Below are 13,875 nucleotides of genomic sequence, written 5' to 3'. Positions count from 1 at the left end.
TCCTGATGAGTCATTGATTACGGTAGCGGGACTCTCATGTGTAGTTGATGATCAACAGGCTTCCCTGCCGTCTGCCAAGTCTCACTTTTCACATGGAATCACAACCACACCCTTTCACGCGATGCGCCTGAACGCCTCTCACGAGAAAACAAGTTCCAGTCATCAATGTGCGCCGTTTTCCCCGGAAGCACCGAACGTCCTAAAATGGTGCAGTCCTATGACGTCACTAGAAATAAGCGTGTACGGTACTTCAGAAGATGGGACCTCGGAAAGCAAACTCCGAAAACTCCGAAAGCCGACCAGCGACTCCATCGGGACGCGGGACAATTGAAGGTAAGCAACGGCGAAGAATCTGCACGGTCGTATGCAGATTGTAAATAACCGAAAGAAGAAACCCAAATGAACTACTTTCCACAGGCTCTGACAACGTAAAGCGCAGTCTTCGCGCGGAACGTAAATAACAACAGCGGAACGACCATACAAGGGCAGAGGCCCTGGAAGGAGCGCCCCCCGCCCCCATTACACCAACGTACCACTCCGGACCGCTGCCGCACACAACATAATGACAACATTCATGTGTGAGCGGTCGAAGAGGGGAAACAGCATCCTGACCACTTCCAACAACAACCTCAAATGGAGGCCACTGATGACCTTTCTGCTGCCAACTCGGACCTTGGCCAGCTTCGCCCCATGTAACAGGTGGCAACAAACAAATCCTACGACTGACGACTGATTGTGTCCTTTTACATAGAGGAAGTTAAATTGAAGGCTCTATTATAATGGTTCACAAACCTTTCAGACTTTGCACACTGTGATTTCTTCAATGAAAATCATGTTATCTCGTTTACTCAATTGGAACATTTGTCGTGCACTGTTGGGCTTTTAGCTGCCGATGCTGGGGAAAAATGCCTTAGTTATATATAACTCCGATTAAAAAACAAAACAAAAAACATGCAGGTCTATTCCCCAAATCCCTGGACATATAAAGCACCGAATAGCAACGCTACTCATCTGTGCTTTAATTAAAGAGACATTTGAGTTGGCACGTGGCTGTGCAAGTTATTATTGTTGCTGGGACATCATTCAAGCTGTGTCAATAATACATAGATTTGTAATGATTTATTCATGTTTACATATAAAGTATAACTTGACAAATCCAACTCATCAAGGCTCTCCTTGCGACATTTTATGCTATTGTGAAAAAAAAACATCAACTCGGTAAACTTAAGGCAAGAATCAATTGTGAGCATGGTGTGACATTGTAAACATATTTCCGTGTGATGTTGTGACGGCAGGGCGAGGATGGCAGGATCTGATATTTTGGTCAAGGCTGTCTGAAGGACGCTCTGGAGGAGTTTTGGAATGCCCGACCACAGGGCATTTAGTTGCATGTCTGGGCCCAAAGACAGCAGGGGCCGACACTCCGTCCCACCCGGGAGCGTCTCCTCCTGGTCCGCCAGTAATGCGACAAACCACAGAGGGCAAACCACCCACTCGCAGCAAACGGAGAAAATGACAAGCCTCGAGGCGCAGGGGATGACTTCCACCACCGGTGTGGGCGAGCAGTGCCGCCGCAGACGCGCCAGGTTGATGGCGACTGCGCCCCGGAGCTTCGGAAGGCTGCTGCCACCTTCTGGACGTCTAGGTGCGGACCATCCCGCAGACACATGGACGCGAAAAAATCACTGCAAGAGCTGAAAGGCATTTTTAAAACGGTAAGTGACAAATGCTAAATTGAACCAACTTCATGGCAATTCAGACATACCCCTCCCCTAGCAACAAACAAATACACGATGAGTGTGGATTTTGTTTTGGCATCGACAACAGGGTACGAATGTACATTGCTTGACATTGTACAATGCATTCAATAAAACAAGTACAAAATTATCATTTCAATCCCGTTCTCTTTTTTTTCCGGCAAGTTTTTTGTTTTGTTTTGTTTTAACCGTTTGTGGACGTCAATGCCGCCTCCGCGCCGCAAGAGGCGCTAGCACGACTAACGTGGCAACAACAGCGACAGGCGACGTTAAATTAATAAAAAGTGACATCAGAAAAATAACAGTTCATTTTTTACATTTTAACCGCGACGAGTAACATTTTTGTAATCACAATATGTCAAATAAATCCAGGGAAAGCGACGTTTTTAGCCAACGTTAGCTGCGCAACGTTCAGTAGCTAAGCTAACTAAATTCGCCCCTCGGTGCTAGTTTCCCGTACGCATCAATGAATGGCGGAGGCAAATGGAGGCATCTATCAACAATGTACGATAGTCACCTATTTGGATGCATAATGATGGATTTTTATCAGTAGCGGGGGAATACCTCAAGAGGGCATACGCTTCTCGGCGAGAGTCAAGTTGATTGAAGTACAGCATCGCGAAGAAATCATGTGTAACTCAGGTACACACACCGAGCTAGGTTAGCACCCACAGCTAACGTCGCTATCCTGGATTGTGTTCTTTCTATTTCCAAGAACTTGTGTGTGTTTGGGAATCAACTTGTGGATCAAGTCGTCCACTCACCCAAGCTGCAGATACGCGCCGTGAGAGAAGAAGTGTTATGGCGTTTTGGACTGACAGTGGCCTCTGTCCTCTGTAGGAGAGGCGACAAAGCGCCACAAATTCAAGCTTTTTGCATGAATCCGAGCTGGAGTAACGTCCAAAAATCTCCATTTCACCTCTGATCCCAAACGTCATTGACGTGATTTACACAAAGAAGATGATGGAGGAAGTTCCACGCGACGAGGAACATTTGGATCCAGTCATGGCCTGGTGAAAGTAACTTGGGAATATTTAGTATAACACAATTCTCTTGTCGCCGGGGGAGGAAAAAACCAAACATGTCTGCAATCGGTGAGTTTGTGCCACCCCCTGAATGTCCCGTTTTTGAGCCAAGTTGGGAGGATTTCTCGGACCCTCTTGGATTTATCAACAAGATCCGACCCGTCGCCGAGAAAACTGGCATCTGCAAGATCAGACCACCGCAGGTAAACTGAAAAACACCCACGAAAACAACATATAATAATATTTCCACTTATTGTCTATCTTGTGGATTATTTTTTTCTTCTGTCGGCCTGTTTTTAGAAAAACAGGACCACTTCCCATCATTCCAATTAGAGGTCACACAAGGCTTCTGTTGTGTACCCCATCAGTCAAACTCTTCCATTTTATTTAACATGGCGTATTCGTATATCAGCACCCCCGAAATCCTCTCTCCATCCATCCACAAAAGATGGAAAATGGTGAGGAATACCACTCAACATTTGATGTATTCAGCTAGCTAATTTACGTTAGCAACGTCAACTCGACGTTGGGCCTCAGGTAGCCCAGTCACGCCTCACTTTATTGTCATCGGGTACGTAGGCCCAAAAGCAACCTTTAGAAATTTGAGCAATTACCTTGAACGTACGATTATTGTTTTATAGGAAAGAGGACCTTTAAAACCAAACTTTAAAAAAAAACAGTTATGAAAAAGTGGGCAGGGTGAGGACGGACCACATCCCACTTCAAAGTCACAATTTCCTCAAAACGTCGTGCGCCACTGGCTAGGAAAAGTCACCGTGGTCAAGCCTCTTATTTTACTTTTATGCGTCAAGTAATTTATTATTTTTTTTACTGTCCCCCATCTTCAATAAGGACTGGCAGCCCCCGTTTGCGTGCGACGTGCGTCACTTCCGGTTCACGCCTCGCGTACAAAGATTGAATGAACTTGAGGTGAGTTTGTTATCATCATGTCAAAATGTGTGAAGTAGTATGTGTGGTACCATGAAATAAAAGCTGAAATTGTGAACTTTTATTTCATATGCATTCATTGATTTGAAACCCAAATGTCTTCAATATGCAACATAAACAAAGCATTGACCCTGCTGTTGGAATACGTTTGGATGGGACTGTATCGCAGCATTTTTTAAATTAACCAAAATTTCCCATTAATAGGGTTTTGGGAACCTAGTTTATTGGAATGCATGAGGAAAATGAAGATGATTGGAATAGGTGGGCGGTGTGGACCCGTGCTGTCCTATCAGTTCAGATTTTCTCTCCTTTTGGGTCCAGGCACTCACTCGGGTAAAGCTCAACTTCCTGGATCAAATAGCAAAGTTCTGGGAGCTGCAAGGATGCAAGATTCGTTTCCCACACGTGGAGCGAAAGATCCTGGACCTGTATCAACTCAGCAAGGTAAACCTGGAGCCGATTCCATTCGATTAGTCTGCGACCAGTCCAGGGTGTGTACCCTGCCTACAGGCCAAAGACAGCTGGGATAGGCTCCAGCATGCCCCCGACCCTCGTGAGGATAAAGCGCTTCAGAGAAAGGGATGGATGGATTCGATTTATTAGTGGAAAAATGTTTTGCACATGTTCAGGTTGTGTCATCCGAAGGGGGCTTTGTGACCGCGTGTAAAGAAAAGAGGTGGTCCAAAGTGAGCAGCCGAATGGGCTTCCCGCCAGGGAAAGGCACCGGCTCACTCCTTCGCTCCCACTATGAGAGGATCCTTTACCCCTATGAGCTCTTCCAGTCGGGGGCCACTGTACCTGTAAGGCCGCTCCATTATTGCTTTTTTATGTATTTGTTCAAATTTCTATTTAAATCCTCCCATTTTGCCTTCGGTTAGGGCATCCAGCAACTATACGAGGAGGGAGACGACTTTGAGGAAGTGGACGAGGGAGTTGGCGAGGAGGCGGCGGAGGAGGACGACCCAGAGGAAAACGAGGACAAAGACGGAGAGGTTGGTGCGGCGCAGGTGAAAGAGCGTCCTCTGGCCGAAAGACGCTCGAGGCGACTTAAGTCGGAGGTGGGGATCGAGAAGGAGTGACGCTTGTAAAACTGCATTTTATAGTGCACCCAATAATAGAACTTTTTTTTAAACACGATACTTTCAAATTCCGAACTGCATTTTATGCCTTGGCTATTAGTGTACACGCCGTCATAAACTGGTGCAGCAACTTAAAACACCGGAGGGAGGGGAGGGGGTCACACTTTGGACCACACACTTCCTAACCAAATGTCAGACAAAAAAAAATGCTCTTTAAAGATGAAGAAAATGCATGCTCTTAATATGTCGACATTTTTCAATGCCAAAACAAAAGCTCCACTGTCCGATATTCATCTGATTGTTACACAATTAAAAGTACTGAAACCAAAAGAAGTTTCGAAAAAGGTTCACTTGATTTTTGTTGTTGTTGTTGTTCTCTCTAGAGGGAAAACAAAGAGCCCAAAGGCCTCAAACTCTTTGCTAGCAGTCCCAAGTTGGTGGACTTGGAAATTGTGTCGACAGGTGAGAAATATTTGGATTTCGTCAAATGCAGTCATCGTCCTAAAACGTTTCCGCTCCCTATCAGATGACGGCTACAAGAAACATCGTCACCTGAAAGCTCAAGCCTTCGCCATCAAAATGAGACCGCGCAAGGAGACGCTCGAAGTCAACTTTGTGAGTGTGGCACTGCAGTTTTGTGGCGGGCTTTTTTTTTTTTTTTTTGCTTTCCGTGCTTGAAGATGACGCTCTCCCAGATCGACCTCTACTTCTGTCTGATGTGCGGACGTGGCGACGAGGAGGACCGCCTCCTGCTGTGCGACGGCTGCGACGACAGCTACCACACCTTCTGCCTGATTCCACCTCTGCAAGATGTGCCCAAAGGTGACTGGCGCTGCCCCAAGTGTGTCGCAGAGGTAAAACGCGCACAACTACGCAGATCGATTTTTCCCGTCTGTATTTTTTTTTCTTCCAATGTGTTTTTTTAAATTTTTCTCCCCACCCCACTTTTGTCTACGTAGGAGTGCAGTAAGCCCAGAGAGGCGTTTGGCTTTGAGCAGGCTGTGAGGGAATACTCGCTCCAGAGCTTCGGAGAGATGGCCGACCAGTTCAAGTCGGACTATTTCAACATGCCAGTCCATGTGTGTAAAAAAAAAAAAAAAACCTCCTCCGCACAAAGTGCTTTTTAAACAAGCACTAAATTGATCTCAGTACTTTGTGATCTCGGCGTTGTACTAAGAGTTGGTTTTCATTTCACAGATGGTGCCCACCGAGCTGGTGGAGAAAGAGTTCTGGCGCCTGGTGAGCAGCATCGAGGAGGATGTCATCGTGGAGTACGGCGCCGACATCAGCTCCAAGGATGTGGGCAGCGGGTTCCCCGTTCGAGACGGCAAGAGGAGGCTCCTGGGAGATGAGGAGGTGAGTTCAAAACGAGACGGCTTTGCGCATAACGGACTCCCATTTTTGTTTAAATGGCGCATCTTTTGCTGTTCCCGTCAGGAGTACGCCAACTCTGGATGGAATCTAAACAACATGCCAGTGTTGGAGCAGTCGGTCCTCACGCACATCAACGTGGACATCTCAGGCATGAAGGTGCCCTGGCTCTATGTCGGCATGTGTTTCTCCTCCTTCTGCTGGCACATCGAGGACCACTGGAGTTACTCCATTAATTTCCTCCATTGGTGAGATTGTTGAAAAGACGCTGGTCACCGTCACCCATGGCCCAAAAAAACAACAAAACAGTTGCAACTTTTGTCTTCCGACATCAGGGGCGAGCCCAAGACTTGGTATGGAGTGCCGGCGTCCGCGGCGGAGCAGCTCGAGGCGGTGATGAAAAAGTTGGCTCCGGAGCTGTTTCAGTCGCAGCCGGACCTCCTCCATCAGCTGGTCACCATCATGAACCCCAACATCCTCATGGAGCACGGCGTGCCTGTATGTGACCCTGACACTAGATCATGCTCGTTCGAGTTGCAAAAGTTGTGGTTCAATATGGCAAGTTAAAGATGGGGACTTTTAGAAAGGTATCGGATTCAAGCATCAATGTTTTTATTTGTAACCAAAGCTCCCTGGGCACTTCATTTGTTAGTAGAACTTTATGGAACAAGCGGTCATTTCATTAAAGAACCAAAATATATTACAAACCTGATCTACCAAAATAGACCCAATGCCGCCATCTGCTGGCCATAAAAAAACAGTCGACAGTGTGCAACTAGAAAATGCACAGATCATTATGATGATGATTTATTATTATTATTATTATTTTAACTGCGCTGCTTTTTATAAAGTGTGTGTGGTTTGATCCCTTTTGTAGGTGTACAGGACCAATCAGTGCGCAGGGGAGTTTGTGGTCACCTTTCCGCGAGCCTACCACAGCGGATTCAACCAGGGCTACAATTTTGCAGAGGCTGTGAACTTCTGCACCGCTGACTGGGTGAGGTTTCCTCCATCCCGTAAACACTGCGGAATAACTTCCCTCTCGATCTGAATCTGGATCCGTCCTTCCCAGTTACCAATGGGCCGTCAGTGCGTGGCCCACTACCGGCGCCTTCGGCGCTACTGCGTCTTCTCGCATGACGAGCTGCTTTGCAAGATGGCCGCCGATCCGGAGAGCCTGGACGTGGAGCTGGCCGCGGCCGTTGTCAAGGAGATGGGGGAAATGATGGATGAGGAGACTCGGCTTAGAAACGCAATCCAAGAAATGGCATGGCACTTATTGAACGTTTTGAGATTCCCGTTCGCCCGCTCAGGTTATCGATCACAAATGACTCGTTGTCCTTTGCCTGCAGGGGGTGCTGTCTTCTGAGCAGGAAGTTTTTGAGCTGGTCCCGGACGACGAGCGCCAGTGCCACAAGTGCAAGACCACCTGCTTCCTGTCGGCGCTCACCTGCTCTTGTTGTCCCGATCGGCTGGTTTGTCTCCACCATGCAGCAGATCTCTGCGACTGCCCTCTCAGCAACAAGTGCCTCAGGCAAGCTCTTCCGATTTTGCTTGCACGACTTTCCCGGCATCCCGCAAAGCTTAGGTAGAAGTTTTCACGTTCAGGTATCGCTACGATCTGGAGGAGCTTCCGGCGATGCTGCAGGGTGTGAAGAATCGTGCGCAGTCATACGACACCTGGGCAAAAAGGATCAACGAAGCCTTGGCTGCAGACCAGAAGAACAAGAAAGGTTGCTCCCTATCTTCCACCTCAATGATTCATGGGGAAATCCGTATCGCGTGAGCTTTTACAGCTCAAATTAAGAAAAAAAAGAAAAAAACAAAACAGGAATGTGTCCATGAAGCCATCTCTGATTATAATTTGCTCTTGACCAGAGTTATAATAATAATTGTGAATTGCAGCCCGAATGAATATGTGCCTTCTGTCTCACATAGACCTCATTGAGCTCAAGGTTTTGCTGGAGGACGCAGAAGACAGGAAGTACCCGGAAAATTCTCTCTTCCGTCGCCTCAGAGAAATGGTGAAAGAGGCCGAGACTTGCTCCTCCGTGGCCCAGATGTTGCTCAGCCGCAAGCAGAGACACAGGTAAGGCGACGTCACGAGCAAGACGATTGGTCCATTTAAGATCTGGTAACCGTCTCCCTCCACCCACAGCAGCCGCTTGCGTTCTGAGAGCAGTCGGACCCGCAGCAAGCTGACCGTGGACGAGCTCAAGGCCTTTGTGGAGCAGCTTTACAGGCTGCCCTGCGTCATCAGCCAGGCCAGACAAGTGAAGGTTCGGCCCCGTGATGACAGGAAAAAAAAAAACCCAAAGTTGGCGCGATAGGATTCTTTGTTCACCTCGCACGTGTTTACAGGAGTTACTCGAGAATGTGGAAGACTTCCACGAGCGAGCCCAGGTCGCGTTGGCCGATGAGCTGCCGGATTCCTCCAAGCTGCAGGCCCTCCTGGACCTGGGCAGCGGCCTGGATGTGGAGCTGCCCGAGCTCCCTCGCCTCAAACAGGAGCTCCAGCAGGCCCGTTGGCTCGATGAGGTTGGCCAATCCGAACCAACCCCTTTTATGTCCATGTCCACGTTGTCACAATGTAACGTCTCCAAATGATTTCTGCTGCCTTTCTCAAGGTGCGGATCACCTTGACGGAGCCTCACCGCGTCACGCTGGAGCTGATGAAGCGGCTCATCGATTCCGGGGTGGGCCTGGCTCCCCATCACGCCGTCGAGAAGGCGATGGCTGAACTGCAGGAGATCCTCACGGTCTCTGAGAAATGGGAGGACAAGGCCCGGGCTTGCTTGCAGGCCAGGTATTTATTGCGATGCACTGAATTATAACTTGTGGAGTCGCATGCGGAGTCACTACTGCCCGATTGTCTCGAAACAAAGGCCTCGACACAGCATGGTGACGTTGGAAAGCATCGTGCTGGAAGCCAGGAACATTCCAGCATACCTCCCGAATATTTTGGCTCTACGAGAAGCCCTGCAAAAAGCCAAAGACTGGACCGCCAAGGTGGATGCTATTCAGGTACAGAATCGATTCGAAAAAATGGACGGTGGCCACAAATGGCTCCCAGACCATATTTTGGACACCTCTGCTGCAGGCCGATGCAGCCATTTTCGCGTTGGCTTCAGTTACGCGCAGATTTTCACTATTTGCAGCAGAGCCGAGCAGCGGTTTTTGGGAATGGGCGCTTTGGTGACGATTTTTTTGAGGGGGGGGGGGAAGGATCTGTGACGAAGACCTTTGCATCCACACGCAGAGCGGGAGTAGCTACGCTTACCTGGAGCAACTGGAGAGCCTACTGGCTCGGGGGCGTTCCATCCCCGTCCGTCTCGATCCGCTGGCCCAGGTGGAGTCTCAGGTGGCCTCGGCGCGAGCCTGGAGGGAGAGGACCGGCCGAACCTTTCTCAAAAAGAACTCGACATACACACTACTGCAGGTGAGACGTCGTATCTCAGGTCATGGGTGGGCGGGGCGGAAAACGGACTATTTTTGTGCCCTCGTGGTTCCCTCGTTGCAATGAAACCCACGAACGCCCCCTTGTGATGGTTCACGTGGCCTTTTGAAGGTTCTCAGTCCTCGCGTGGACATCGGCGTGTACGGCAACAGCAAGAGCAAGCGGAAACGAGTGAGGGAGCTCATGGAGAAGGAGCGAGGAGGCTTCGACCCCGACATCCTGAGCGACCCGGATGAGAGCCTGGACGAGGCGCGAGACCCCTCGGCCGTCGTCGCCGCCTTCAAAGCCAAAGAGCAGAAAGAAGTGGAGGCCATCCACTCGCTGCGCGCCGCCAACCTGGCCAAGATGGCCATGGCCGACCGAATCGAGGAAGTCAAGTTCTGCCTGTGCCGGAAGACGGCCAGCGGCTTCATGCTGCAGTGCGAGCTGTGCAAGGACTGGTTCCACGGCGTGTGCGTGCCTCTGCCCAAGACGGGAACGCAGAAGAAGCTCGGCGCCGGTTGGCAGAGCAACAGCAAGGACTCCAAATTTCTCTGCCCGCTGTGTCAACGATCCAGGCGGCCCAGGTTGGAGACCATTCTGTCTCTGCTGGTGTCGCTGCAGAAGCTTCCCGTCAGACTACCGGAAGGGGAGGCACTCCAGTGTTTGACGGAGCGGGCGATGAGCTGGCAGGTACGCGCTTTTTGGGGGCCGCGGACCCCTCACATGAGATGAGCCTTAAAAACAACAACTGGGGAACTAATCGCCTACGTTACTACCAGGACCGGGCCCGTCGAGCTCTGGCCACAGAGGAACTGTCGTCCGCCCTGGCCAAGCTGTCCGTTTTGAGCCAGCGCATGGTGGAGCAAGCCGCACGGGAGAAGACGGAGAAGATCATCAACGCCGAGCTGCAAAAAGCCGCAGCCAACCCAGACTTGCAGGTCGGAGAGATGAACGCTAAGTTTGATTGGTTAAAGAAAAAAAAAACCGGAGCGATTATTTGACGGAGCCCTTATCGGTGTTTTCTAGGGTCACATCCAGACCTTCCAGCAGTCAGGCTTCAGCAGAGCCACGTCGCCTCGCCAGTCCGTGGACTACGACGACGAGGAGACCGACTCGGATGAGGACATCCGGGAGACGTACGGTTACGACACAAAGGTAAACGTCCGCATGACGTCGTTCAAAGGAGTCCGTAGAATTCCGAACGCTGCCTTTCCAGGACTCGGGCGAAGTGAAGCCGTACCTCTTCTGCGACGACGAGATCCCGGTTAAGTCAGAAGAGGTGGTCAGTCACATGTGGCCGAGTGCCACGCCCTCCTTCTGCGCCGAACACGCCTACTCCTCAGCTTCCAAGTCTGTCGTGCAAAGTGAGCCGTCACTCTTCTCTCATAGGCATCGTCAAACCAGCGTTTGGCATGACACAAAATACTAAAAGAAGAAGAAAAAAAAAATGTCTTCCAGATGTGGGAACGCCGAGAAAACAGCCCAGGAAGACTCCTCTGGTACCTCGCAGTCTGGAGCCGCCGGTGCTGGAACTGTCTCCGCAAGCCAAGGCCCAGCTGGAGGAGCTGATGATGCTGGGCGACCTGCTGGAGGTGTCTCTCGATGAGACCCAGCACATCTGGAGGATCCTGCAGGCCACGCATCCCCCCTTGGAGGAGAGATTCCTTCAGGTTATGGAGGTATAAAATGGGCAGGATGTGAAGCATCCACCGGTTGCTTCACGTTAGCTAATTTGCTCTCCATTTCAAAACGAGAAAATAGGGCTTCGCCGGATCTACTCTGACTTGTCTCTTTCGCAGCCTGACGACGGCCCGATGGAGAAGTCCCTGAAAATCAAGATCAAGGATTCAGAGAAGAAGAGGAAGCGGAAGTTGGAGCGAGCCGAGCACCACCACCATCACCACGTGCTCATGTCGTCCGCCGCCGGCGCCCGACCGCCCAAGTCCAAGGAGCTGAAAAGGGCCGGCCAGGAGCTGGGCCTCGGGGGCAAAGCCAAGAAGAAGAAGCTGAAACTGGGCCTGGATAAGAACCGGGAGATGAAGCAGCTGGCTAAACAGTTAGCCAAGGAGGAGAAAGAGAGGAAGCGGAAGGAGAAAGCGGCCGCCAAGGCAGAGGCCATCAGAGAGGGACTGGAGAAGAGGAAGGAGAAGAAGATTCTCGACATTCCCTCCAAGTACGAGTGGTCCGGTGCCGAAGACTCCAACGACGAGAACGCCGTGTGCGCCGCCAAAAACTGCCAAAGACCGTGTAAAGACAAGGTGAGGACCGAGAGACTCTGAAGCGCGCTCAGGATTCCACGCGTCAGCGCATCACGTTTAGGTTGTCCCCAAGTCACATCGTACCAAGGCAGATCTTTAATCGACACATTGATGGATTACATGTTAACCGTGTTAACCCAAGTCACACGAGAGCGTGTGATGTTAGCAATATTTGACACGTAAAAGTACAGATTAGATCCACCAGCTTAAGTGCTTGGACTATAAAACTCGGGGGCGGGTTATTAATGTGAACTAAAAAAAAAAAATCAAAGTCAAACAAACAAAAATTGCGAAAACATTTTTGTTCATGAAAAATGCTTTTCCAAAAATGTCTTTTTTTTAAAACTAGCGTAGCCATAATGATATGATAAAATAAAGTAAGAAATGAATATGTACAATAGAAAAATTGTATAAAATTGGTTTAAAGTTAATATTTTTAAATGTGTGTATATATGTATCTATAAAATTGTATTCACAATAAATAAAAAAACTAAAGCATTCATAATGAGATTTATTGGAAAAAAAACAACCATTTGACCAGTAATTTTTTTTTTAAAAAGCTGCTCATCCTCAAATTCTGAAGAATTTTGATCCCCATTTGTTTCAGCGACATATTTGTCGCATGCTTTGAAGTTAATCACAAACATGTTCCTGAAATGTACCTCATGGAACTTGACAGTATATCCGCCGGTGACAACAGCACTAGAACACCTAAAAGAGATTCACACATCACATATTAACAGGCCCAGTCGCTCGGCTGGCTCCTTCCACCAGGTTAACGAATGGCTAGTCTGCCGCGGCCAATCGCAGCACTGCAATCGGGTAGGCTTGCCGCGCAGGCGTCATTTTCTATACATGCACTTGTGACTATGTTGCGCTCGACTGTATGTCCCTAGTTCTCAAAGCGGTGTCCCCGCGCCCCTCGCAGTGGCCAAACGGTAACGTGGGCGAGTCTGCAAAATCATTTGGTGAAGATGAGTTTGAGCTATAAATGGACAAGTACGTTTCCTTCCTTTCCGTCCTCAAAGGTGGACTGGGTGCAATGCGACGGCGGCTGCGACGAGTGGTTCCACCAAGTCTGCGTGGGGGTCTCGTGCGAAATGGCGGAGAACGAAGACTACATCTGCGTGGACTGCTCCCTCAAGGCCGTCGGGCCGAGGCGGGGAGGCGGCGCGGCCGAGGTGGAGGTGGCCGAGGAAACGGTGGTGGTGATGGCCGCGCCCAGCCTGCTGACGGCCGCCGGCGCCTCGTGGTCCCGCCCCGTCGCCGCCGTCCGTCTAACCCCGGCGGAGGATCCTCAGCAGACCAGTTAGCACCACGTCAGGCGTCGCAAACTGACTTTAAACGCCCAGTCCAGGATGATGGAACTAGCTTCAACGTCGAAGCTAGTTCTTCAACTTCCTGTATCATAAACCTCAACACACAAATATTTTCCAGCCTTCTTGGACCGAAGCCGAGTTTTAGCCCCGAGAACCATCCACCAGCTTCTTCCCGGGGATCTCCCAACGCTTTCAATGCCCCGTCACCACTCAATCAGCCAACACGTGTCGTGTTTCAACAAAACGACTCTTCCTTTCTGTGCGGCCCTTCCGAGACTCATCTGGAGGACGAAATGGTTGTAATGTAGTCAAATTATTTATAATGTATATAGCTCAAAAGCAATTAAAATAATGCTTTGTGTCTTTTTTTTGTTTTGTTTTGTTTTCTCACCTTTTAATAAACAATTCCTAGTCAAACAGTTGCTGTTTACCGATGTACCGGTACTTGTCTTTTTTTTTTTTTTTTTCCACCTTAATGGTTTCATCATGCGAGATGCAGCGCGGTTGATCTATTTTGTCTTTTGCAGAAAGGAATGCCGAGGAGGAGGAGGAGGAGGAGGTGGCGTTGGCGACTCAAAACTTAGCCCAGGGTACATTCTGGCACAAACTCGCCTCAGCCGCTTTTGCCGTCTCTGTCTGAGTGAGTCGTTTGCATGTGACTGTAACGTACAAAAGCATC

The 13,875-nt window shown here is 49.6% G+C and overlaps 1 protein-coding gene and 1 long non-coding RNA gene across 8 annotated transcripts; both read left to right on the top strand.

The window, feature by feature from the left end:
• Positions 1-203: 203 nt before the first annotated feature.
• LOC127593729 (uncharacterized) lies at positions 204-1,887 on the top strand. Its single transcript, XR_007960478.1, has 3 exons — positions 204-333; positions 418-699; positions 1,296-1,887. It is a non-coding gene; the product is annotated as an uncharacterized LOC127593729 (long non-coding RNA).
• Positions 1,888-2,024: 137 nt separating this feature from the next.
• Positions 2,025-13,615, top strand: kdm5a (lysine (K)-specific demethylase 5A). Of its 7 annotated transcripts, none has more exons than XM_052055311.1 (29): positions 2,025-2,985; positions 3,635-3,712; positions 4,052-4,174; positions 4,360-4,530; positions 4,609-4,788; positions 5,193-5,271; positions 5,336-5,424; positions 5,505-5,663; positions 5,769-5,888; positions 6,007-6,165; positions 6,247-6,428; positions 6,516-6,678; positions 7,058-7,177; positions 7,253-7,447; positions 7,533-7,714; positions 7,789-7,913; positions 8,119-8,269; positions 8,342-8,459; positions 8,542-8,718; positions 8,808-8,986; positions 9,066-9,204; positions 9,440-9,619; positions 9,749-10,309; positions 10,399-10,557; positions 10,646-10,774; positions 10,836-10,983; positions 11,078-11,298; positions 11,419-11,877; positions 12,906-13,615. In XM_052055311.1, the coding sequence occupies exons 1-29, from the start codon at positions 2,839-2,841 to the stop codon at positions 13,188-13,190; spliced, it is 5,178 nt and encodes a 1,725-aa protein (XP_051911271.1). In that variant the 5' UTR covers positions 2,025-2,838; the 3' UTR covers positions 13,191-13,615. The 7 variants fall into 7 exon arrangements, with proteins under 7 accessions (XP_051911271.1, XP_051911270.1, XP_051911269.1 ...); XM_052055310.1 differs by having other exon boundaries at positions 8,339-8,459; XM_052055309.1 differs by having other exon boundaries at positions 4,618-4,722; positions 6,007-6,428; positions 8,339-8,459.
• The last annotated feature ends 260 nt before the right edge of the window (positions 13,616-13,875 follow it).

This window comes from Hippocampus zosterae, chromosome 21 (genome assembly GCF_025434085.1).
Source record: "Hippocampus zosterae strain Florida chromosome 21, ASM2543408v3, whole genome shotgun sequence".
Lineage (NCBI taxonomy): Eukaryota > Metazoa > Chordata > Actinopteri > Syngnathiformes > Syngnathidae > Hippocampus > Hippocampus zosterae.
Note: the sequence above shows the minus strand (reverse complement) of the source record. Positions and strands in the feature narration are given on the sequence as shown.